The sequence below is a fragment of the Echeneis naucrates genome, chromosome 2, assembly GCF_900963305.1.
Source record: "Echeneis naucrates chromosome 2, fEcheNa1.1, whole genome shotgun sequence".
Classification (NCBI taxonomy): domain Eukaryota; kingdom Metazoa; phylum Chordata; class Actinopteri; order Carangiformes; family Echeneidae; genus Echeneis; species Echeneis naucrates.
Genome location: NC_042512.1, coordinates 13,765,508 through 13,791,296, shown reverse-complemented (window position 1 = coordinate 13,791,296; position 25,789 = coordinate 13,765,508). Strand labels below are relative to the sequence as shown.

The following is a 25,789-nucleotide window of genomic DNA, read 5'->3' as shown; positions in this document are numbered from 1 at the left end:
ATCACTCACTGCATTTTGTGAAAGGCACTGTTATTTTTATTCTCCTATTTGGTCTTTTATTATATTTTTATTTTCTGTTCTCTTGGCTCTTCGGTAACAGACACTCAAGTAATGTCAGATTACTATTAAAAACGGCTGATATTGTGTTTTACACAAATCATTAATTGCCTTGTTTTTTTATGTGCTTAAAATAAACTGTTCTATTCTGCTGGAATCGCCTTTTTGCCGGAGTGCAATGCATCATGGGGTATCTTTCTTGGGTGAGTGACCATCAGCTGTTCATTAGTTTTTAGCTTTTTTTTTTTTTTTTTAAACTCACCTGGAGAAAACACATTTAATCCGACCACAAACGCACAATCAGACGATGCTGTTTAAACAAAATCATAAAATGTCATCATACTATATCCCCATATAATACATAATCCTGTATCCTGAGTGAGGAGTGAGGACTGTGCAAGTCCTCTCTATCCAGTCCTGCCCTGAGAGAGAGTTGTGAGAAGTATCGGTTTATTCCGACATGTCTGAGTTTCCAGAAGGTTTCAGAGATCACTCTGCACCTTACCTTCTGGAAACTCATTCAGTAGTCGTTTCACTGCGCTTTCAGCAGATACATGTAGGTCTTCTCCAATTGATGACAGCAGAGCGAGAGATGTTATTTCTTTAATAATTGTCACCAACACACACACACACACACCAATTCACATATTTTTGTGTCTCAACACCTAAACAAGTGAACAGGCGTGAAAACAATCCAATGTAATCAGTAGTCAAACAAATAAATTACAGAGAAAACTAACACCATCCACAACCAAATGCTTTTTTACTACAAATCTTTGACGTCAAACAATCACATGTGCCAAAATGTGTGAATAACTAAACGTTTCTTTTTCTGTCATAGATCATGAACACAGCTACATTTCCCCATGAAGACTGACACTGACTTCCCAAACACTTCAACCACCTGCATGATATAACAACTGTGATTAGATGCGTCGTACAATGAAACTATTGTTGTTTCATGTGCAATATATGTGCCCGCTGTAAAGCAAAAACAAAAAAAAATCACATCACGCTGATATAATTTGTATGGTTGGATATAAGAATAAATGAACAATGTAAACATACAAGAACATACTGATGAGCAACATCTGGTAGTTTGGTGGTTTTATCGCTGCATATGTCCAGATGTCATGAATTGCCCGGGCGCTGCTCGTTCCAAAGCGTTATTTCTTGTATTTTGTCTGAAGTAGTTTCATGCTACAAAATTTACGTCATTAACATCATTTATATCGCTCGCGTTTAGCCACATTTCTCACATCGGGTACAGCAAGTATCCGGCAAATATCGAGTGGACGTATTGACCGGCGTAGAGTCCGGCGGCCTGGTCGGACGGCAGCTGGACGTGAACGGTGTCTCCTTGTCGTAACGGCAGCACGGCGCTCCCCGAGGCCTGATCGAGCAAGCCCTTTTTGTACTCGTCGTAAGTGTACATTACTGGCTCGTTGTTTTTCATCAGTGCCACCCACACGTTACCTCCTTTGCAGTGCACGTGGTAAGCAAAGTAGTAAACCCCTGGTATGCTGCAGGTAAAAATACCAGTTTGTGGGTTGTAGTCTTGATTACCATTGTGCAGAAGTTTGTCAAAAATTACCGGAGACCCGACAGGAGGGAACGGATTGGTGAGCTTCGCCGTGAAGGCGGGCGTCTCTGGGCCGTTGCCGCTGATATCGGCCCCGTTCCTCTTGTAGCCTTGTTTTTGGCCACCATACGGACCGCTCACGGGGAGAATTTGCCCGAGCTCAGGATATCCTGCAGGGAGTCCCGGCGGGCCCGGTGGACCGGGTTGTCCCGGTTGTCCCGGAAGCCCGGGAGGGCCGCTGGAGCCGGGGTTACCTTGTGGACCGATCTGACCAGGGGGTCCTTTCTTTCCGTCGCCGGGATAGCCGGGTATACCGGGTAGGCCTTTTTCACCTTTCTGCCCTGGAATCCCAGGAGGTCCGATCGGTCCCCCTGGTCCCATCAGTCCAGGGATTCCCTGTGGGCCCTGGTGGCCCATCTCTCCGGGCGTTCCTGCCTCTCCTCTTGGTCCCGATAATCCTGCGGCACCGGGGGAACCAGGAGATCCCCGAACACCAGCTTCTCCTTTTGGGCCGATGGGCCCTTGCAAACCTCTTGGGCCCGGTTGTCCGCCCTCTCCTGACCTGCCTGGAGGTCCCGGAAGACCTGGAGGCCCGAACTCACCTTTTGTTCCTGGATTACCTTTTGGTCCCCCGTTACCATCCTCTCCTTTCTGCCCCGGGAATCCGAGGCTACCGGGAGGTCCCGTCGGGCCCGGCGGGCCAGGCGTACCGCTCGGGCCTGTTAGACCGATGACGCCTGGAGGACCTCCTTGACCTTTGTCCCCTTTAGGACCAGGAGGTCCTGGAAGACCGGCATGTCCCTTGTGTCCCCGAGGTCCCGGGAACCCCGGTTTTCCGTAGCCTGGCAGTCCTGGACCCCCTGGCATTCCAGGAGGCCCCAGTTCCCCTTTCCCCCCGGATGGCCCCGGTTGCCCCCTAAAACCATCTTTTCCTGGTTTTCCGACACCTGGCAAGCCCGGGGGTCCCGGTTGACCTCTTTCGCCTGGCGGTCCTGCCAGTCCTTGCTCCCCAGGAGGACCGGGCTTTCCCGGTATCCCCTGTTGCCCGGGGACCCCGTTGAGACCGGGCGTGCCAATGCCCTGCGTGCCCACGTTTCCAGGTGGACCCGGTGGTCCGCCCGGTCCTTTCAAACCCGGCAAACCGGGTAGACCGAGTCCTTTGTCTCCCTTGGGTCCAGGCGGGCCAGGCAGACCCGGTGGACCTTTTGGCCCAGGCTCCCCGTGAGGACCTGGCTGTCCTGGTAGTCCCTGTCCTCCTGATTTGGAAATCCCAGGAAGCCCGGGAGGACCCGGGAGCCCCGAAGGCCCAGGAAGCCCGGTTGGTCCATCGCCGCCGCTAGGACCGAGATCGCCTTTCAGTCCTGGTAATCCGGGTCCTCCGGGTTTTCCCGGCAATCCCGGCATGCCGGGTTTTCCCATTCCTGGATATCCTTGAGGACCTTGAGGCCCTGGCTTTCCTGGTAATCCAGGCAATCCCTGGCCCGGTAGTCCCGGGGGGCCTTGAGGTCCCGGTGGTCCCGATGGTCCGGGGGGTCCTTGTATTCCCTGTGGTCCCGCTCTTAGACCTTCTCCGCCAGGACCAGGGGGAGGTGGCCCCTTAACTCCTCTCAAAAATGTTTGACCTGCAAAAAAGCACCGTGACACAGGTTCGGAAACGAGTGAGACAAATGGGATGGCTAAACAAAAACATTGATTTTTGCAGAGATTTTCACCTACATCTCAATCTTTTTTTATCATTATTATTATCTTTTTTACTTTAGTTGAGCTCACCTTTTCCCTCAGGTGGTGGCCTTTCTTTGCCTTTTTGTAAAGGCAGCTGAGGAAGCTCTTTTCCATACTGAGGCACAAGTGGCAAAAGTGGCATCTCGTTGCCCAAAAACTGTTGCTGAGGATGCCCGTCGTTGTACTGCGGCACAGGCTGGTGCTGCTGAGGTGGCTGCTTATGTCCGTAATACACCCCGCCGTGAGCCAGGCGCAGCTGGAACACTGCCGTGAGTAGACACAACAACTGGAGGGGGATAGCTGCCATTGCTCTGTAGTGATACAAAAAGTGTGATACGCCAGTAAATAAACTACAAAGTCAAAAAGATTTATTTGTTATTATCACTGCGCATCTTCTAACAATGTATATGAAGACCAATCATCTGTCAGATGGATGTTGTCGGGTCAGGCCAAATTTTCCGCTATAAATCTGACAGGGAAAGAAGGAAACAGGTATTCTTACTTGATCTAAAGGAGGCAAAATCCAGTGGAGCTCTCTGGAACTCACAGATGAGCTTTTTCTATACGAAACCAAACTTAACATTGGATAACTTGTTTTCTTGTCAAAGAGCCATTTTCAGGGACAGAAAGACATCACTTTCATTTTTCATGTTTTAACTCACAAAGACCGTGTCCTCTTTAAGTCTCAATGCCAAAGACAAAGCAGTCTTTTCATCTCGTGCGTGAACTCTGTTTGGATGAAATCTCTTCAGACACCTCAGCACCCCTTGCTTGATGGCAGTCCCGTGCAACAGAGAGTGCTCACTCCAGAAGGGATGCTGGTTCCCTCTGAAACGCTTTGCCAACGCTTACAACCGCAGCCTGTCCCGCTTGGTGATGAGCCACAGGTCTTTTATTGCCTCCAGCTTGGCTTTGAAATCAAATTTCCATTTTTCCTCTGTGGCCCTCTTCTGACTGAATCCAGATGGGGGACTCTGCTGCCCAATAAAGAAACGCTGAGCAACAGAGGCGTGTCATTGCTTACGGATGCAGGTGCCTGCCTTGTTTGTGGTCACTTCTGGCCTTTGTTGCGCTAAAGGGAAGTGACCCTGAACCAAAATAAGAACATTACCACCAATACTCTGTGCAAGCTCCACTCATCAATGCAACATATGCAAACGTTGCAACACTAATTTAGCATGTGTTCATTTCCTCTCAGACTCATTGCAACTGTTTATCAGCTGAAGGAATGAAAAACGTTTTTTCCACATTTGGATGGTGCACCAGTGAAAATAACTCAAAATACATTCAATGGTTCTGAGTTGCTGTGTGGAAGAGTCTACACACACACACACACACACACACACACACAGGAATGCAACAAACAGCTGACAGAAGGAGCCTCAGCTCCAAGACATCATCAAGGGAATGTACTCATGTGTGTGCATGTGTGTGTGTGTGTGTATTTGCTTGGATGTATCCAAGAGCTGTTTCTGTTATCTAACCCTTAAAAGAAAAGCATCTCTACAGTGACTTTCTTGGATGACCAAGTACACTCAAACTATACTCAGTTTCTGCAGGCAATCGTAACATGAGACATCTGAAGCAAAAAGGAAAAATCAAGAAAAAGAGAAAGAAACAGATACTCTGAAAGTTAATCAATCGTATTTTCATAGTTGCTGGGTTTCTGGTCCCAACCGCTGCTATTAAATAAAGTAACCATTTCAAAGTTGCAGCAACAAATATTTCAAAGTGGTACTTGTGTCAGAAGATGATGTCTGTGTGATACTGAAATAACACACAGGCAATAACATCTAAAATTGCACAATCACATTCTGGAACAAAGTATTAGAAAAAGAAATGAAGAATTAACCTTGTAGTAAGGCTGCTGGGTCAGTAGAGGGCATTAAAGCTCCATTTCTACGCCGTCAACATTTGGATCAGCCTACCACTAAATGTGCCTCCGATGGTAAGTCTCTATTTACTGGTCATTTACTGGTTTATCCTAGTACTCGTGAAGATTGCTTTTGGGCATCGCGTCACCGTCTCTCAGAGGCGCCTTCTTCTTTCAAAGCACGAGTCACTCCCTGAGCATGTTCTGAAACTGACTCTGTTTATCTTTTCTCAGTTCTCACTGAGCGGCTGATTTATCCTGGCTCGAACGTCGACAAACATTTTCGTTTCCCCCTCTCGACCCGTCTCATCCGCATCCTGCGTTAATCTTTCTTCCTTTTTTTTTTTTTTCTGCATTCCTTCACACCTACTCGGTGTCTTTGCAGAGCAAAGGCCCGGGGTCTCCTTCGCGGGCGACTGCAGCGAGAGGTGAGGTGACCTTTGGCTGGTTTGGCAACACTTGTTTTAAGGTGGCAATATTTTAAACTGTTGACCATGAAGGCAAGTAGCATCTGGGTGAGTTTCAAACTGGCAGCTGCGGTATTTGCTTACTGCTGCTGCAAACCTCTGACACGCACATCAGCACATGCACATGATTGCTCCTACACTACCCACAAAGTCTGCTCATACCGCTTCGCCCTTCTCATCGACAGATTTTTCCCTCTCCCACAGTTTTGTGAACCACAAGTCACCGAATGTCTGGCCGCAATTTTCATTTTAGGCAAAAATCACAGCGGGTGGAGAATTACTTTCCCATTAGCTATGAGACCTGTCAAAACATGGTATCTGGTGTCAGTGGACGGACGTTCGTGGCGACTCAGAGCTGAGCGACGCTTTGAATTTTTACATACTTGACGTGTTCAGAGAGAAACCATCAATGGAAAAAAGGATGGGAACGATGGGTATTAGAATCTGAGAGCATTTCCTCTCATGAGAGCTTACTCTGCACGATGTGCTCCACTATCTCGAGCAGCAGGAAAGAGACACTTGTGTGGATTTGGTGATTTTTATTTTATTATTTTTTTTGTTTTCTTTTGTTTTCTTTGGACTCTTCCAAGGTTTTGCCGGAGCTTTGTGTGGTTTTGTCACATTTTTACTCGCTCACCCTCATATTTGCACTGGCTCTTGGTGGGACACTCCACTGGTGAAAGATTATTTTTACAGGCAATAACAATGTTTGGCCAATAATCAGATCTGATCACGTATACTGTGCTTAAACCAGACTCCGGTGGGGAATTCTACAGTTTGCAGCTGCATAAATATATTTTATGTCATGTGCAAATTCACCTACACTGTGCCATGTTATTTCTCCCCTCTTCTTCTTCTACTTCAAAATAAGAATTATGAAGTAGCCTTCGTGTAATTAAACTCTTACATTTTTATACATCTACCTCATACACTTTAGAGGGATTTAGAGTAAAAGGTACAGTATTTAACTAAATATGCATGCCCTAAACTGTTGGTGGTACTAATGATTCAGCTGGTGACTTTAAACACTGCACTCAACGCACTTAATGCACTAAAGATCTATCGGCCAAGAGGGCTGAGCGCGTTGCATTTGTATGCAGATGGTTGAATTGGTTTTCCTGCTTTCATAAAGGATGTGAAAAGCCCCCCTCCCAGGCGGGTTAATAGGATAGATTCGTAAAACTGCCTAAAAGACAAGTTGCCCATTCATACTTTACATTCCCGCCAGCCTCATTTCATATATAAAAGTGGGCTAACCCTTCCAGAGAAGTAGTAATGGGTGACATTAGGAGCATGGGAGCAGTTTAACATTTAGAGATGATTAGGTGCTGATTACATGTTGCTTTGAGAGACAGTTTCTGGGAGTTTTTGCTGACAGTTTCACAACTCACAGCTTTCTATAAGTGAAGGGTTATTACGGTTATGCTTTTCCCAAACATCTCCATTAATTGACATCGTAAAATGGGCCCTGACCATTTTTGTCGCTGAGCATCCAACCGCTGCCGGCAATATTCGTGACGACGGTATTTGAGGAGACTTAATGTATTACGCAGTCACAGTGTAAAATGTGTTGCTCGGAAGAAATACAATCCTCCCTTTTCCTGCTGTCCAGATGTTTTTGCAGTGGAATATTTACGAGGCGCAATAAGGACTGAGACTGCGTCTTCATACGAGTTTAGATAAGAGATACTTTGCAATAAATCGACCAAATTAAAACAGTAAATTTCAACTAAACTACAACTTGTGGCACACAGACGGGGTAAAATAGATCACTGTGAGATCAATCGGTGGCAGAAAAGTTTATTCTCTTTGGATGTGATGCAACATTGTCACTAGAGCGATTCAAGTTTTGACACGTTTCTGTGCCTGCACGGTAGCAGGAGAAGCTTTGGAGGCTGACTTCCAATAGCTCAGGCTGCAGCTGCGGGATCAAGAGACGCGTTCTCCCTGAGCTACATAAATGCTTCCTGTTTGGTAGGTGAGAACTGGGAAGGGGTTCGAGTCTGAGACGGCGAGAGGAAAAAGTGCCAAGAGACATTAAGGCTGTAAAAAAAAATAGATGCTGACTGAAACATCTGATTCACTCTTGCCCTGATTTTCTCTCAGAAGCAAACTCCTGCAGCATCTGCTTGAAGGTCAAACTCAAAGTCTCGGCTTCTCAACAGCAAAAGCCATTCATAACAAACCCAATAGGAGGCCTTCACATCCTCTAGCAGCATCCAGCTCTCTCTATGATGCCCTCAAAGTCGTTCAAATACTACACTCGCCAAAAACAAGGGAGTGGATTCGCTTCACAACTTTGACCAATTCACTCCTCACTGTCTGGATCTGTACTGCTAATATGAAGCTGCAACCTGTGACCTTTACTCAGCGTCAGTTTAGCTTAGCGTAAAGGCTGATAAACTGAGTTTACCGGCTGTGATCAATCCTGAGGAAGAATGTGAGTAAACGTATTTTGGAAAATTTAGAGAAAACAATAGGTAAGAAATATATCGTGGTCGGGATCGAGCATCTGTTAACAGTTACAATGGCCTGCTGCTCCAAGACCAGGGTAAAAGAGTTCTAGTGATATTCTGAGATTCTCCAGTGTTGCGTTGAGCGGAAGAGTTATTATTTCAAAGAAACAGTCAATGTGCTTTTATCTTGGAGTACTGCTCTTACCATCATGTTTTTGAGGACTTCTGTCAAACAGATTTATCTAAAACAACACATCTCTGGGTAACCGCACGCTGATGATTTGGAAATAAAACTCACGTTCCTAAAAGGTGAATGGACATTATCATATTGAGTTTCCAAAAATGCAAAAAGTGCATCTTGGTGGTCGGCCCACATTATCTGCATATGCATATATACATATACATTCGTCAAGAATCCCAAACCTCCATATTGTCATTTTAATCTTCCTTCATCTTCTCACATCTGCTGAATAGTGCTATGTGCGTTTGAATGTTTCATGCTGATGAGCGCCAAATGACAAATAATAATAGAAACAAAAAAGATCCCACAACTGTTTAGCCTACGTCTCAACAGCTATTACAAGTGTTATGCTCATCAAAATGTTTTGCTAAGTTAATTGAGAGACTTGCTGAACCTCAAGTGCGTGAGCTCCTTTTACCACATTTTCCCCTAATTAAGAGTTTTCTCTCTGAGGAAGGAAAAACATGATCACTTTAAATCAAGAGCTGTTAGTTAGAAACAGCTGCAACTGTTAACAGAAGACCAACCAAAGTCGCCCTCACTTCCATAAAAACTGACCTTTCTGGTATCGAAATCTTTGTTTGCTTGTTCAAACCATATTTAACTGCAAGCTATTTCTATGTGCATGTCAACACACACATTTCCGCTCACTTTCGGGGGGGCGGTGGGGTTCTGTTGGAGTGAAGCAGGGATTCTCAATGGTTTCCTGGCAGGTGCGCTCTCAAATACTCTTTGGTCAATTTTTGCTAAGAGGTTCAAGAGGTGAATACAGCCAGGTCAAAAATGATCAGAAATATGTTGCATGAAAGGATTCCTGCAGCCCAGGCTTTCCATCTCAGAGTCAATTCTTCGATCCAGTGCTCTGCCAGAAAGCTTCTTTCTCAAATTGACTGTAATCCTATTTTCCTCTTATTTATGGGCCATAGTTAAAACTATAATAACCTCAACAGTGAATCCCTTTCTTCCTTCAAGCACAAAAAGTACCCATATTAGACTCTGAAATGTCAAGATGTTCCGTTAACTGATGGTAAATCCTGTCAAGATGTAGCACCGTGTTTTTAGTTTCACAAGAATTATTCTTCCCATGTGTCTTTTCAATTGTCTTTCTATTTGGAATGTCTGACATGATGAACACAGTCTTTATTTTTCTTTTTGCGTTGAGTCTCATTTTCCATGTTTCTCTCTTTATCCTTAAGTCTGTGAATCTCATGCAATTTCCAGTGACTCAAATATTGTTCCAAGAATTTAGGCAAGCTTTAACAGATCCATTCTTGCCAAGAGAGAAGAACTGAGAAATGACAGACAAGACGCTGCAATGGAGAAAACAAAGCAAAAAAAAAAAAAAAAAAAAACCCACAAACTGGGAGCTTGAATAGTCTCAGGATAAACCACTGAATACTTTAACGTGGCAAACGTGGTGATGCTTCCCTTACCTTAATGTGTGTGCTGCTGCAGGGTGGAAGTATCACAAGCTTCTGAGGAGTTCGGGACAGACGCTGAGCAGCAGCCTTGGTGAGAGTTTGGTTTTTGTCTGCAGGTGGGTGGAGCTGAAAGAGAAGAGAAGAGAAGCACTAGTTATGTTTCTGAGAGAAGGAGGGAGGAAAACAGGGTCTGAGACAGAAAACCTACTGCTGGAAGTACATGTTTTCAGTTTTACAGCTCTTTGTATACAAAGCAAAGGGAGAGAAAAGAGGAAACCAAATCAACTTCACCGTATATTACAAGGAGGAAGGTTCTCCTTTGAGTTGGACATCTTTGTGCATTCTTTGCGTGCTGAAAATTTAAGAGACCGGCTGAGGTCAAGATCACACTGCACAAGTGAACAGTCTACGCTTTCTGCAAAGTCAATTTAGAAGCTGCTCATATTTCTCAAATTTCCATTTGTTTTTTTGAGCCATTCAAAACTACCACAAAGAAAATAATGGTCCTTCTTCAGCTTGGTTAAAATTGCACTTTTGTCTCAGTCTCTCACGGCTCATTTGAGCATTTGACATTTCAATTGGTTTAAACGAAAGTCACGCAGGTACGATGTTCACCACGTTCGCCATCTCGCTGACATTGGCTGACACGTTCTAATTACTCAGGCCCACGCCGGCGACGCTGGTTCGATTTTGCCGGTGTCATTCGTGGCACCTCAGTTCTCCCCACCCTCTCTCCCTGATTTCCTGTCGCTCTTCAAGGTGTCCAAGCTAATAAATCCAGAGAGGCTAGGAAAAAAATTGTATTTGATGAATGAACTCATTTTCAATATTTGAAAATTGTTGATTCAAGAAAAACCTTTCATTGTCAGTCATTTGCACAGAGTTGTGTTTCTATTTCACTTGTTTGAATCCTTTGTCAAGGTACATGTACCGCTCAAACGTGACTCCTCCCTCATGTTTTTGGTGTAAAACATCAAGACACTTTTGCTCGTGTCCCAATTCTTTACAGTGCTTCACTTCACCGAGGTCCATCCAGAGGCACATTCACACTCTGGACAGCTGGTTCACATTTGAGGAATTATTCTTTGTGTTTTTGTTTGTGTTGCTATTTTAGCCCTCTAACTTGTTCTATTCATGCTGGAATCGCTTAGAAAGAAAACACTCTGGCCTCCCTCCTTTCACTGATTTCACTGTCTGCTTTCTTTGTGCTGAAATTCACTCAGTGCTAATTTGTGAGTGTTAAAGGAATGTGTAATGAAAACAGTCAGGGCCTCACTTCACGTTCCTTTTCTTTGTCATTGTTCTTCATGAAATCCAGAGAACATAAATCTATTTTCCCAGCATGCACCGAATAAAACAACAAACAGTCCTCTCTGTGGAAACGCTGACCTCATACCTGTCTGCCTCCTGGTGCTGCTGCTACGAACCTGCTCTGTAACGTGACTGCGTCGATGCAGACGACTGCGTCGTCAACTCCGAGCCCTTTCCTGTTTCTGATTGAGTTTGGTTTCATCTTGCCATTGGCAGCCAAAGCCATGAGTAATGCTGGTGGTGGACACGCTAACAATATCATTGTTTGTTCTTTGTATCGAGCCCTAGAGTTTTTCTGTGAAACTGGGAAGTCCTTAAAATGAACATGGATCTCACTCTCAAACCTTTCAAACAACTCAAATGTTCTCCTCAAGTAATTAATCCAGACTCCGCAAATATAATTTGTTGGCCGACAGACTTCATCCACCATTTGGCAACAGTCTATGGCAGGTTATGCTCCAAAAACAATATTACTCTAACATGAAGTGGGCGCTGGAAAACAGTTTTACATTTCCTGGCATCTCGCGCTTTTATTTGTTTCGGCCGGGGACTCTCTCATCCCTGACCGCTGCAGTTGATTGTTTTTATCATGGTGATTGTCAAAGTACAAGAAACGTGGAAGCTCACTTTGGACGTGCTTCAGGGTGTTTATCTAATCTTAATTTGCAGCGACATCAGAGAAAACTGCTGTAGTTGTATCAGATTGTATAACAAATATTCTTTTCTCGCGTTGGTTCGTTCGCACTGTGTGAGTACAGTTGCCCCTAACTCAACAAATTGCATCCCGTTCTGCTGCGGCAGCCTTGAAAGGCTCCAAAGTAAATACGCGTGCAATGCTGAGTAATTTTTTCATACTTGGGACAGTAACAGCTGTATTGTGTGTGTTTGCTTAGCGGAGATTACCCACAGAGAGAATGATGAAAAGAACGACACGACCCACTCAAAGAGAGGAGGAGATAATCTGTCTCCTGGCTTCAGTTCTGCCACCACGGATTTGTATTCCTGTCAGCCATTTGATGTAAACACAAAAGATTTCCATGATAATGGTCACTTCAAATACATACCCAGTGGACAACAAAGCTCCTTAGTGGTGAAATATCTTTAAAAACTGAAAATAAGAAGCTGGAGGATTTCTTAGCTCTGTCACTCCACTGCTTTGGCTTTTTCTTTTTTCTCTCTCTCTCTCTACTCAGGTCTCGCTTGTTGACAGCCTCTGGACGGCTTGCAAACCTTCATGACCTTTATGAGGCGATCCTTTGACTTTTTCTCAATTTCTGCCTTGAGGTCGACATTGTTGTTTCCTACAAAATGTTTTCGGTCTGTGGGCTTGCTTTTTTTTTTTTTCCTTCTATCAAACATAAATTTCAGCCAAGCTTCCCACCCGACTAAGGCTGAACAGACGACGATAAAACTGATCATTTTAATTTAAAAACATCTGTTAGTCATCAGGAAAGAAGCATTATTCCATGTATGCATGTCTTGAAGTGGTGAACCTCGCTGTGCTTCTGGCTTATATGCTACAGACAATGAAATCCCCGGTCTGCCAAACAGTCAGATGCACTGCAGATCAGAGACACTGTGCCACAAAATCCTATTTATTCTGTACCTCATCCATCATACGACACAAACTCTAAAGCTGAGTGGAAGATTTATGAGCTCTTAACTGATGTTTTGCTTTGCCAGCGCAAGATATTTTCAATGTTCATGCATCACGCTTATACGAAGGGATTTCCTCTTGTCGTCTTTTTTGAAAGCCAGCCAAAATGAATATGCGACACCTTTAAACTTCCCGACCACCCGTTTACTCTGTAAAGTTTTAAAGTAAGCGCACACGTGCTAATTTACAGATGGCAAGTGGGGGCCCGGCTGACGTTTTCTAGATCTGCTTTTCATCCTCTGTGGAAAGCACTTTTAAAAATTTGGCAAAACGAGACGAGTCGTCAACTTACTATAGTTACATGATGTAATTACAAGAAATGATGCAAACAATATACCGTTTACAGCTGTGGGGCAATAAGGCTAATGTTCTCCATGCAATGAGGCAGAACTACATATACGTTGCCTGATGTATTTTTCATAGGGTGAAGGCTATACGTCAGCCCACACTGTCTGCAGTGCTTCCCCCTAACTGAAACAGACAAACTGCTGGAAGCAGTTACTCAATGCGGTGACGAGCTGTTCACTGTCTCATGACCACCTCTGAATTTTTCTGTCTGGCTGTTAATCCGGTTGTCTCGGAGGCTGCTTTGAACCGGGGCTGCAACGTGAAATGTTCCTCTCTGTCTTTGCTGGACAGTTTGGGAATTTGGCAGCCAAACAAAGAGCGCAACAGCACCCGGACGCAGAAGTTCCTGGATATGACAGATCGTCTTTGTCTCTTCGTTAAAGCTACGGGAATGGCTCCAGACCGTGAAAGAAAGTCTGCCCCCTGACTCATTGTTGATGACTTTAAAACTGCTTAACTGGCTGAATGGTGTAATGACTCCCGTAATCTTTTATCTTTTGTTGTGCCAAATATGTAAAAGAAAATTGAAAATCAATTTCTTTGCTGGGATGAACCCGTCTCTCCTTCACTGTCCATTTGCATGCTGAAGCTAACATGGTGGTGAGAAGTCATCGACAGCAGGAAGCAGGCTGTCGCCGAGCCTTTCTGTGTTAATGGGCTGTCATTTTGCTGATTGCAAAGACGCTTGCTGAGCTCCCGCGCGAATCAATTGATCGTTCTCTGTGGGTTTATCGTGATGAGCAATTTACATCAATTCATGAAAAGCCTTTCAAATCCAAAATCTCCTCTTGTAGCAACAAGCTCAGAATCTTTTGAGCTGAAATTAAGCTGCTTTTCTTCTCAGCACTCAGGCAAAGAGAAGGTGGGACCCGCCGTGGTGTGTGGCAAATTTTGAGAGAAAATAAAGAGCCCATACAAACACCACAGATATGCTTTTGAAAGATCGAAAAGGCAAAGAAGTCAAATATTATCATTAACATGTCACGGTCAGTGAGCCGGTCTGTAGCGTGACAAGTGAGACGGCTCGCACAAACATAATGCTGTTCGTACCACTTAGTGCTGGAGCAATAACAAAATACAGCGTGTTCATTTGGTCGCTGTGTATTTTCCTTTGGTGAGGTCAGGCCAATTACCGAGCAAACCGAAGCACCGGTTCCATACGATATCGCAGGAAAAGGATCGTTAGCTGCAAACCGCCTTTGCCAACATTTCCTCTGGTCATTAAGTCCGTAGTGAAGGGAGAAATGGTGGGGTTGTCTGGGGGCACGTCAGCCTCACACGCCGGAGCTCCTTTCTAACTACATCTGCACCTCTGGGCTGGAAATATACCAATTTGTGGAGTATGTACGGATGCCGCTGTGGACGTCAGCCATGCTGTGGATCATTTTCCTGTTTTAATGCTTTCCTGACTATGATGCAACCGTCTGGGTTGACCGTACCTGCTCAACTTGCTGGCCGCAGTAAGTTGTTGAATTTGCTTTGGTTCGGGGAGTATTTCAGTGTAATCTTACATGTGGCCGTGCTGTTAGATACAATCAGTTTGGGATGGAAAACATTTCCAGATGGCTTGTTTAACTTTTGTTGGCACACCAACTTTCCCTGTCTAACAATAGCATTGATTTCCTACATTTCCCAGAATCTAGCCCTGAAGACGGATAGTTTCTTTGTCTAAATCAGATGTGCAAAACCATATGGGCATTAAAATACATTCAACTAGATATAGCCATCTATTTATCCACCTATACTATTGGCTTTGCCTATGAAAGAGAGCATTGATGTCATATCATATATGTAAATATATCATTAAAATCAGTTCTAAGCATATTTAAAGTAGAGTATTTAGAGGCAAAGTAGTATGCTAGTTTTGAAGTACAGTTGCGTCTATTCTTCCTTTTTCAGTCAATTATTTAAGTACGACTGTTCCATAGAGATTGGACACGTTTTACAAATTGCCAACTGCATTCATGTGTCTCAAAAGATTCTTATCTCTACAACTTTAGTCCATTCTTTTATGGCCACTGTTTCTATAAAAGGAGAAAAGTAATGCTGAAAATGGTTAATATGATCTGCAACTGCTTTCTTTTACTACGTCTGTGTCGCCTGGCAGTGACCAGCTCCTACACACTGCCTGGCTGTTAACTTCTGCCTTTATATCCACACACACCTAAACACACGTGCCTGCTAATTAAATTGAGAGTGCTGGAAAACTTTCAGTATTACTCATATGCGTACTTAACTAAAAGAAGCTACTCCATGCTAATAGGAAACATCACACATTTGTTGTGTGTGAGTAAAGTCCATATTACTGTCGCTTTTTACTGCAACTATGCAGAAGCATAGTAAGCATAGCAACAGCAACGTTATGACATTTCGCGTTTTGGTTATTTTTAGCTGGAATACCAAGAATTCATAACAGATTATAGACCAAGTCGTTATTGGGACGTTTAAATCAGTTTGGACTTGACGATTTCCGCTCCTTAACATTTGGGGATTTATGGTCTGTAATATAATGTTTACACTGGAACAACTGCTCAATCGTGTCCTATCTGCCATATGCACAGAATTATAGCACGTTCCCCTCTTTCATCCTAGTAATGGCAACTATGGTGTCATCTGACTCCGATCACAATCCGTCGGGCTAGGACATGAAGGCGATCTCTATCCGTCAAGATTGTATACAAAAGATACCGCAGCTTCGGGAAGCATTCCCTCTGAAATCTTTTATTTATTTGGCTGTAATTTTGAGCCAAAGGCTTTGGCCTTCATTTCATTCCTCTGCTGCCCTTGGAACAAGGGCAGGTATGTGAGGACTGGAAAACTCGCTTGATGGTGGGGAAGCAAATTAATCAATTTTAGGTGGATCCAAAAAAGAGCTTGCTCACAGCTTGAAAAGCTGCTGAGTCACTGTCTGTTTATCTGAGCTGCGGTCTGGCCAAAGTCTGGGCCCACTGAGTTTGGGGCAAATGCTGGAATTTGCTCAGTGCGGCACAGAACAGGACGTTTCCATTCTAATAAATATTCCTCAGAGCCAATACTACATTTCAACTGTTTTTATCAGTAGCTCACGGTGGAAATGTACATTTTGTTTTGATCTTGCTCCCGAGACAACATTAGGACTGACAGCCATTTTGCTTCAGCTATTTTCCATTTACAGAGAAAGAAGTTCCAGAAGGTAACTTCTGGTACAGAATAGCTAAAGTGAAACTGAGACGAAACACAAAACACCAAATGCCTTGGAATAAAATATGAGCTGGACAAATCTTCTACATTTGCTCAGACTGACTGGACTGAAGAGAGAACAGCGCTATTTCTACACAGAGATATGATTCTCCCAGCCTCACATCAGCATTTATTTTGCAACACAATTATAAAAGGATCCAGGAGGTCTGAAACAGAAAATAAACACGAGTTTAACAGTGGGTTCTTTTGGAGTAGTAACAGAGTGGTACAGCATGGCGTGGATTCAGGAATTAGGCTGCAACAAGAACTAATCATGTCCAGGGGATCAAATAAATATTTCTCTGTGAACACCATGCAAGCAGCATTCAACTAGTCTTTCTTAAACTCAAATAACCTTAATATGAAAAGCAGACTAAAAACATGTACATTATGTATATATTCAATGTAAAGTGGAGAACCTTTTGTTATTTGTCTGTTAAACCAAATCTCCATTTTAATTTAGCATCTTCCTTTCTTCAACTTTATGTTTTCATATCGTCTCTTTCTCACAGCATTTCTTTTCTTTTCGTGCTCTTTTCATGCACAGCATTTATATTAAATTATTTTAAATGTAAATGATGTTTTCCGTAAAAGACTCAGTAGCCTTGTGGTTTAAAGGTGCCGTATGAATACACATTGGATACATCTTGTCTGATCTGACTTTGGAACACTTTGGTGTGCGCGCTCTGGAGTCAGGGATGGCAGCTGTCTGGCATTCGTGTGTCTGGAGATGAAGGAATGAAAGATCACAGCTTGGTTAACTGGTCAATAAGCCAAATATCCTGTTTCTTTTTCACAAAACATGACTGTCAGTGCTGCCCAGACTAATTTCAGATAATGGAGAAATGATTGACTTCTTTTTTTTTCCCCTCTTATTATTTAGGCCATCTTGTGGTAGGTCATTTGCAGCACACATTTCACACTTTGAAATGCAAACAGCAACAGACCACAGGTATTTCAGTCACATGTAGTGAAGCGGTTGAAAGTATTCGGAAGCATTCGTGAAGTAAGGGAGCGTGATGTTGAACAGAAATACTTCCTTTCTGCATGCGATTGAGGCCAAAAAGAAAAGAAAAGAGAAAAGCTGCATTCTTTCCTGCTGGTGTGTCAGATAAAGCCACAAAGCCCTGTTTTATTTCTGCTCTTGGCAAATATTTGCATAGATATCTTCAAAACAGGCTCACTTTAACGCATCGCCAACCGGACCGGGACGCTGCGTTGGCCAGCATCGTGAACTGAATGTTGATCTACAACAGGTGTTTGCCGAGACATTCGCACATACGCACAACCCCACGTCCAGCCAGTCTCTCAGCGGCGTTAAGACCAACGGGCTGCAGCCGGAACACCAAAGCCACTCTGAGTTGAGCTCGTACATGTGTGTGTGCATCCAGAAACAGCAAAACTGAGCCTGGCTGGAAGCAACAGGAGTTGAAGCAGACAGTGCAAACAATTCCCAGCATTCCTCTGAGAAGCAGCGTAAACTGACCCTAACCCTTCTTTACCACACAGGCTGACGTTCACAGCGTTCGGTGGGAGTAACAAGCCTGAAGATGAGTTTTTCTATCTCAAACTTAACATTGCAATGAAATATTGCCAGTAACAAGCAGCCACTCAGAAGCGTTTCATACCCTGCGTACTTCTCCTTGCAACACCTACAATTCACCCACAACTATACACAACCAGCTTGACCTGCATCTTGTCTTAACAACAACTTACAACCTGAGGTTCTACTCCTCCGTCAGCAGAGCTTAGAGGGATCGTACCGTCTCTCCAGTCCCAGTTTACACACAGTCTAAGCCACAAATGATTCAGATGTACCTGATTTCAATAATACGTCAAAGATGTTGACATGTAAGGAAAATACATTTCCTCAGGACTCCTAATGCCCTTCATATACAAAGGAATATATCTCTAACGGTTACACTGACACTTTGCTGCTCTTTATTTTCTGGCAAAATGACATCCAGCGGTGGAAACGACTACGTCAGCCATCTCCAGGAGACTTTATCAACTCCACGAGGCTCATAACTCACAGTGTTGATGTATTCATCTCGACCTGCCTTGCATAACACTGATGTCTGAAACACATATGTCATTTCAAAGAACGTGAAAAGAGGTGAGAATGGAGAGAGTGAGAGAGAGACAGAGTCAAAACAGAGACGGTGTAATAATAAGACTGTAGCCAGACCAGAAAAGGAAAATGAAAGGCAGAGGGCTACTACGGGTCTCTGCAGCAGGCCGGGCCTCCTCGGCAGCTCTGTTCTGGGGTCCTGTTTGTCCAGCTTTGACCGACTGAGCGTGCCCTCTCTTCATCTGCCAGAAAGACTCGTTTTTATTGGCTGAGTCTCGACACTTGCAGAGAGATTACACACCGACTGCGCTGATTGAAAAAGTTGCTGCCTCAGTTTTCATGACGAATGCTAATTCACAGGCGATAAATCCCAAAATTTGCCTGCTTAGGATGGAATAACGTACACAGAAACTTTCTGCTTCATGGCTTCTCAAAACAATGTCATAATGTCTGCACAGGACGTGCCATTAATGGCATATGCCAGTACATTTTTAGCTTAACAACATAAATGATTTTAAATCATAAAATGATTAAATATATCAAGAAAAAGATTTAATATACTTTGTTTGTAAGACCAACAACCTTTTTGCCAACTCAGTCACACACTGAATACCAAGTTTATCTTTTAACATGCAACATGAAATGTGCCACAGTCCATAAGGAAGAAACAGGTCCTCAAGCTACAAATCCACTTTCTACAAAACAAAGAATAGGACCAAAGTGAAATATCTGTAAGTAAGTAAGTATATCTTTTTTTTTTTTTTCTTTTAGCTATAAGCATCCACTTTATAATAACAGGCCGACATCTTAAATCTGAATGCAAATGCAACATCTACGACGCTGATGCTGTCGACGTCTTCGAGGGGACATGCTTACACTGCACTGCTTCCTGCGGAAGATTTCAAGTGATCCTGCCTGCAAGAACTCACATTGGTCTGTTACATGACTAAGACCAGGCAGAGGGACTAATTGACTGCAGGTGTGTGTGGAGGCCATTTGCCTCCTTTTTGGGGCTACTGGTATTTATAGCATTATTCACATAAGCTGTTGGAGAAAAAAAATCTTGTGAATATCTGGGTACAGTATGTGCCCCTTTCAGACCACAGAACAAAAATGACAGCAGATGTGAAAAGTCAGCCTTGGCCTTGCTCTGCGACTACTGCTACTACAACCAGCAGTGGGAGACTTAGCTAAGCCTCAAATAAAAAAAAGGGAGACACTACGAAGAGCTCGAAAGCATTTGTGAGCCAGGAAATGCTAAACTCTAAGCCTTAGCCTTTTTGTACTGTTAGAGAGGAAGCTGAAGGGTGATCAAGGTAGTTTTGATGCAGTAGGGACCTTCAGAAATCATTCATCTTCACTGACTGATACTCTTTCACAGCACTCTCGACAAAGATGAAGCAAAAGCACTCTGGTGCCTGTGGTCGCCTCAAACCGCATTACAGAGAAGCATCCTCTTGAGAAGTGCTCTCTCGGTGGAACTGGCAGGAGACCTGAGAAACAAGATTCACACTTTGACTCCATGTTGAGATTTGGATGCATTCAGTGAGTGCCGGTGTATTCTTGCCTCCACGAGACTTGGCACAGAGGCACATACATGTGTCACAGACCTCAGCTCCTCTTGTCTCAGCCTTCACTCAGACTAATGTGCTCTTACAGGGTTTTCTTTGGCAGGGGCGTGGGTACCGTCTAGTTTCAGTGTCCAAGCTAAATAGAGAACTGTTGCAGTGGAGGACAGATGGTCCACAACGGCATGCGAAGAGCCTGACGAAAAATACCTCTGTCACACAAAAGCCCATACGCCGCTGGGCTCTTTAACCTTGACACTAGTGTTTTAACAGATGTTAGCCCTCTATTGTGCGAGCATTTTCATCTTCTTGTGTCTGATTACAACGCTGTGCTTTTTCCAAAGTAAAACATCAACATACTCATTCAGCAACTGAGCCTATTTCACACAAAATGCAGTGTGAACCTAGATACATCACAAATATGGATCATTTTTTATTTCAGGAAGATCAAAAGGATAAGTGAGTGAATTTTTTCAATAAATCGACTGCCAGTCGACCTGAATATGAGCTCAAACCATCGATTAAGTTTTGTTGCTTTAGGCTTGAAGATGTGCTTGTGTCTGTTATATCCACTAGTATTACAGCAACAACACAGAGTCATCCTCGATCGTAACAGCTTTTACTCCACTGACTCATAAAATACTGATTTGAATTGCATGCAAATAACTCGACTTGAGCAACTACATGTGGTAAATATTAGTAGTCAGGTTAAAACTACAAAAGTTTCTACACCATGTGTTCAATCCAAGCACTGCACTTCTTGATATTACACGATGATTCTAAAATTCACAAAACTTGAAGATGTTTAAAAGCCAACAAGCACAATAAGAGACACATCAGCTGTTACAGCATTCAGAAACTTATGCATTCACAAATTGGGAAGACTGCTAAACGACTGTATGCTGGAGGTTAAAATCTGTCACGTTGCCCCCTGGTGGTGTTTTACTCTAAATGCACCAAAGCAAAAAACGAAAAAGGAAAAAAGATACAGCTAAATACAGGACTCTGATAATTTAACATATCGTAAATGCGGTTATGGTCACTGTTTTCACATACAGGCTTTAAAAAGCTACTATTATACACTTACAGAAAGCTTTTAATTTCTTAATTTCCTTCCTAATGTAAAAAAAACCTACAATAATATGAGGCCACTCATACAATAGCTGCTCTGTATCCTCATTCTGTAAAAAAGGAAAATATTGAGCACACATTTCATAAGTGCCTAAGTACAGAGGGAAGTATATCCAGGCTACAGGGCCAAAGACATGAGCAATTTGTATATAATCCATGACCCACAATTCCTTGGGCTGGGTCCCAGCTGTCTGCTTGGACTCTGTTCGTAAATAAGATCTGATTTCTGAAATTGACGTACTTGAGGTAACATTCCCATGCTTTGACTCTGAAAAGCAGTCCAGGGTTCCAGGTTTGGCAAACACAAACAGAGAAACTTGGAGCCACAGGGAGGGAAACAGAAATAATGCAAGAATAACAGAAAAAGAAATATTAATAAATAAATAAAATTAAAAAAAAAAGCTCAACTGTCTGCGGCCAAAACTAAGGTCATTTTCAGAATAAACTCATTGATCATGATAAGTTCTTTTTGTTCTATTAAAATTACACTAATAAGCGTAATAGCAGGATATGGATCCAATGACTTTTGTTTTTGCTGGGTCCTTGTCCTCGTCCATCAAACATCTGTGTGTGCATCGTTACAGGTTCTGAAGAAGGCAGAGATACTGTAAGTGGAGGAAAAGCCAAGAATCGAGGCCCAAGGTGGAAAAGTATAAGCGCCTTTGCAACAAAGATAGATGTTACTCCATCTGTCAAAACAGCAGATCAAACTCTGGCAGATGAGAGACAAATCTGACCAGCTGGTTCAAACTCAATTTGTAACCCAAGAGGGTGCCTCGAAACATTCCTCCTGTCAGCACAATTTTTCCCCACTACAGACTTGGCCGGTGAACGCGGCACGTTCTTTTTTCTTCCCCTACGAAGGCCGATTGATTGGGAGTTGATGTAAGATTAACAGCGTTACACCCAAACTGCCACTCGACTGTCCAAGAATTACTGAGGGAAATTACAGCGCTTGTAACTCATTTCCAACTGTGACAGTGAACGAGAGAGATGAAGTGTGATAAAACAGGCCGGCTCGGAGGGAAACTGGGTTAAGCTTCGGAAACGTCTCATCAACTCACATTCTTAAGAGTTATTCTCCACATGACCACATACTGATCTTTGATTGGATTTGGATTGCTCATATCCAAACACAGAAAGATAAGTTATCGAGCTGCTCCTGGTAAAATTATGAAAGCTAAAAAGAGGAATTAAATTCCCTGAAAACCACAAAATCAGCACAACTTCGGTAACTCAAGTTTTTAAGATAGTTTGGACTATCTACTAAGATAGTTTGGAAGCGCTTGCGATGCCACGTTTTCACACGTTTGTTTCACAAAGCATTAAACCTCAGTTGTCACCCTGCTGCTGCACTGTAGCTGGCTGACCTTTCACCTCTCTACACACTGAGAACAGTCATAAAGTTTCTTATATGCACAAAATCGTCCTACTCTGACTTTGGGATACACCTCCAGTGGAAACAGCTTGATGTTACTTTATTCACACAACATGTGTGACCCAGCTCGTCTTGTAGAAGATTATCATTGAGATGATAAAAATATAGATTTTCTTTTAAAGATTAATGCCATAAAGCAAATAATAGGGAATGTAAATTATGACTGAAGAACCTGTCCAACCATAACCATTGACGTCTGTGAGATTTCATGGACTGCCAACATTTAGATATTTCAGTCTTCATTCTGTTTGGGGAAAAAAAACGCAAAAAAAAAAAGGAAAAAGGAGAAGCTCTTTACCTCCGACTTGCTTTCCTTTTGGATTCTCCGACCAACGTTTTGTGCCTCTGGGTGGTTTGTTGTTCTGGTTTCTCACCTTCCCTTGACGTTCCACTCCTTTTGTCTTGAACTGTATCTGAAGAGACTGTTTTTTTTTTTTTTGAGCACACTAGATTTTTTTTTTTCATCCCAAAAATCAAATCAAATCAGATTCTCACCTCTTCTTGTGCAACTCCAGATGTCAGGTCAGATAACTGGGACATTAACCCCTGTAATTTAAGATGAAAATGAAGACATTAAAAATAAAAAGATTGAACTTAAAATATGTAAATTCTGTAAAGCTGTTTTTGCCTCCTTCTCATTCAGGGCTCTGTGGACTTTCTCTTTCTTCACCGTGACCAGGACAGACTTGGCATCTCGGCCCTCAACTGGGGTCAATCTCAAGGACCACCTGAATCCACGTTGCTCCTCGCAGGATGGGACATGACAGAATAACGACAAATGTGTCAGGATCAGCAGAATGAATATTTCATTGGCAACCAAGCTGCACATTTTTAATGATATGTGTATATTTTACAAAGCTGGTCATTCTCATGCTTAGCAGACTTGTGTTTGAAGTTGCGGATCCAATCTGCCATGGATTTTGTTGGATGTTATTGCCTCTTTTTTTTTTTCTACTGAACGTTATCTAACAGACTGTAAATGCCAGAAGAATGATCTCAAACGATCCATCACATTCAGCTCCTTATTTATATCATCTTTCACCTTCCCGGGAAAAGAATGCCATTTTAGCGGTGATATAAAAATGCTTGTAACAGACACAGGCTTGAACAGTCAGAGAAAGTTATTACGGTGATAAAAAAGGTCAGATGTGCCCTCCAACCAGCGATAGAACTGCCTTTGAAGCCTTGAGCCCATTTTTTTTCTACTGACAGAAAAAAAAAACAAAAAACAACCCCCCCAAAAAAAAAACAAACGACCAAACACTGTGTGACAATTGAAGACAAGATAAAAATGGGAGGATGCATCAGTCTCATCATCTTCTCATCACCTCTTTCATTCTTTGTAATTCAAAAGGAAGCTTACTTTGTTGAGTTCAGTCTGTGAAAATTCCCTGGAAGATCAGGCAGTCACAGCCTTTTTGAATTACCCGTTATCTGCACCCTCTCCAGGTCCCTCTGTGGAGAGTCACTACATCCTTGTTTCATCAGAAAACTGAGGGCTAAATGAAAAACCTGTGCAAGAGCGACAGAAGTCAGAAGTCAAGCAGCACAGAGAGAGAACAACAAAAGTACCTGCAGTTTTTTCAGTTTGTCTTCTTTCATCTTTTTAATAAAATCCAGGTCATCTGCCGTCCGATGATACCCTTTATTTCATTTCAGCATGGAGCTTAGATGATCAGGCTTCAAAATATTTCCTGAACAAAGAGAGAAAAAGAAAAGCCAATAGATCAAAGTATTTTAGGAAAATGACTTCACTGCAATCAAATCAGATGTTTCAAACAGTCAGCTAAAAGGAGCAAACTGCCCTGTACCTCTGCTTCTCTCCGGAGTGCTGACATTACCTGTTGCACTCACGTCATGTTGTCCCAGTCTGCTTTGTCTGATTGAATCCATTTTAGTCAGATACAGTTAGACAAACGGGGACAGGAAAATCAGTTTACCAATCAATCAATTCATGAACATACCTCCGTGTTGTCACATGGTTCCTCATTTGAATCTCCATGACTAAGATCCAAGGGTCTCCTGACTTCTGTCAGAGGAGTCCTGGAGAGCTGGTGTCCTGATTGGTTGCTCAGGATTTCATCACCTCTGTCTGACACGTCTGAGCTTCTGTACATGTCAGGCTCTCCACAGTCCCTTTTGTGTGAACAAGGGGGAGCTGGTGCTTCTTAATCACCACCTGAGCATGTTTGCATCTGTGGCTGAAAGTCAAAATAGTTCCACTTTTGACCAGAAGATGGCGACATGTTCTTGTTTAGGGGGGGAAATCTGGACAAAATAGCATTCAGCTCATTTCGTACCAGACCCCAAAGGCAGCAAATACTTTGAAAATTAGCAACATTTAAAGACATGAAACTTGAGGGATACTTGCTTCTTTCATGCTACACTGCTCCTACTGCTGTCCAAACATTCATAACAGTTTCATATTTTATTTTCAGGTAAAAAAAAAAACACAGGAGGAGAATTTAGACTTTCCAGGACTACACGTTTCAATTTTGTGTTATTTCAAACCTCTTCTACTACATTTTAGAGATAGATATTGCCCTCTCTACTGTGGCACCATCACTTCACAGATTTCACAGCTGCTGTTACTTTATTTTTAACAAACTGCACAACAAAATAAAAAGCCATTTAAATTAGCTCCACCTCTATTACCTATAATTGAAAAACAAATTTTTAATGACTCCAAATGTGAATTAATGACTCATTTGACATTTATTTTTCCTTTACAAGACTGGGAAACGGTTTAACAATTTGTTCCTCCACTGTAAAGAGACTCACATTAACACATTCAGATTAACCAGTTCTCATGCACAATGTCCTGATTTAACTGTCAGACAGATAGACAGGCAGGTGCTGCAGACAGACAGATGGATCCTGATACAAAATAGCCAGATAGCCAACCAAAACCCCGTCTATCTTTAAACTGGCGGTGTCACACTGTCAGTCCCACATGTTCAGTGGAGCTCCAGGAACTCCAGGAGGAGAGTGCTGAGTCGTAAATACCTCTGTTTTTAAACTGCCCGCTACCAAAATGCCGGGGCAGAGAGGAAGGAGGAAGAGGGTCAGAGAGTGTCTCGGATAAATCGGTGCTTTATAACAGTCTCGGCAAAGCCCAGTGGAAAATACTGGCATGGTTTTACATTGCAGCTAACAAGTCATTCAAGTCATAAAAATCTATCTCAAAATTTCTTTTCTCATTTTCTTCATACCAGCAACTCCTCTAT

At 42.9% G+C, this 25,789-nt stretch overlaps 1 protein-coding gene across 1 annotated transcript; it reads right to left on the bottom strand.

The window, feature by feature from the left end:
• Positions 1-644: 644 nt before the first annotated feature.
• On the bottom strand, positions 645-23,092 carry LOC115052927 (collagen alpha-1(VIII) chain-like). Its single transcript, XM_029517415.1, has 5 exons — positions 23,058-23,092; positions 22,861-22,984; positions 9,832-9,945; positions 3,410-3,672; positions 645-3,261 (listed from the first exon to the last, which is right to left on the bottom strand). The coding sequence occupies exons 4-5, from the start codon at positions 3,666-3,668 to the stop codon at positions 1,313-1,315; spliced, it is 2,208 nt and encodes a 735-aa protein (XP_029373275.1). The 5' UTR covers positions 3,669-3,672; positions 9,832-9,945; positions 22,861-22,984; positions 23,058-23,092; the 3' UTR covers positions 645-1,312.
• Positions 23,093-25,789: the final 2,697 nt, after the last annotated feature.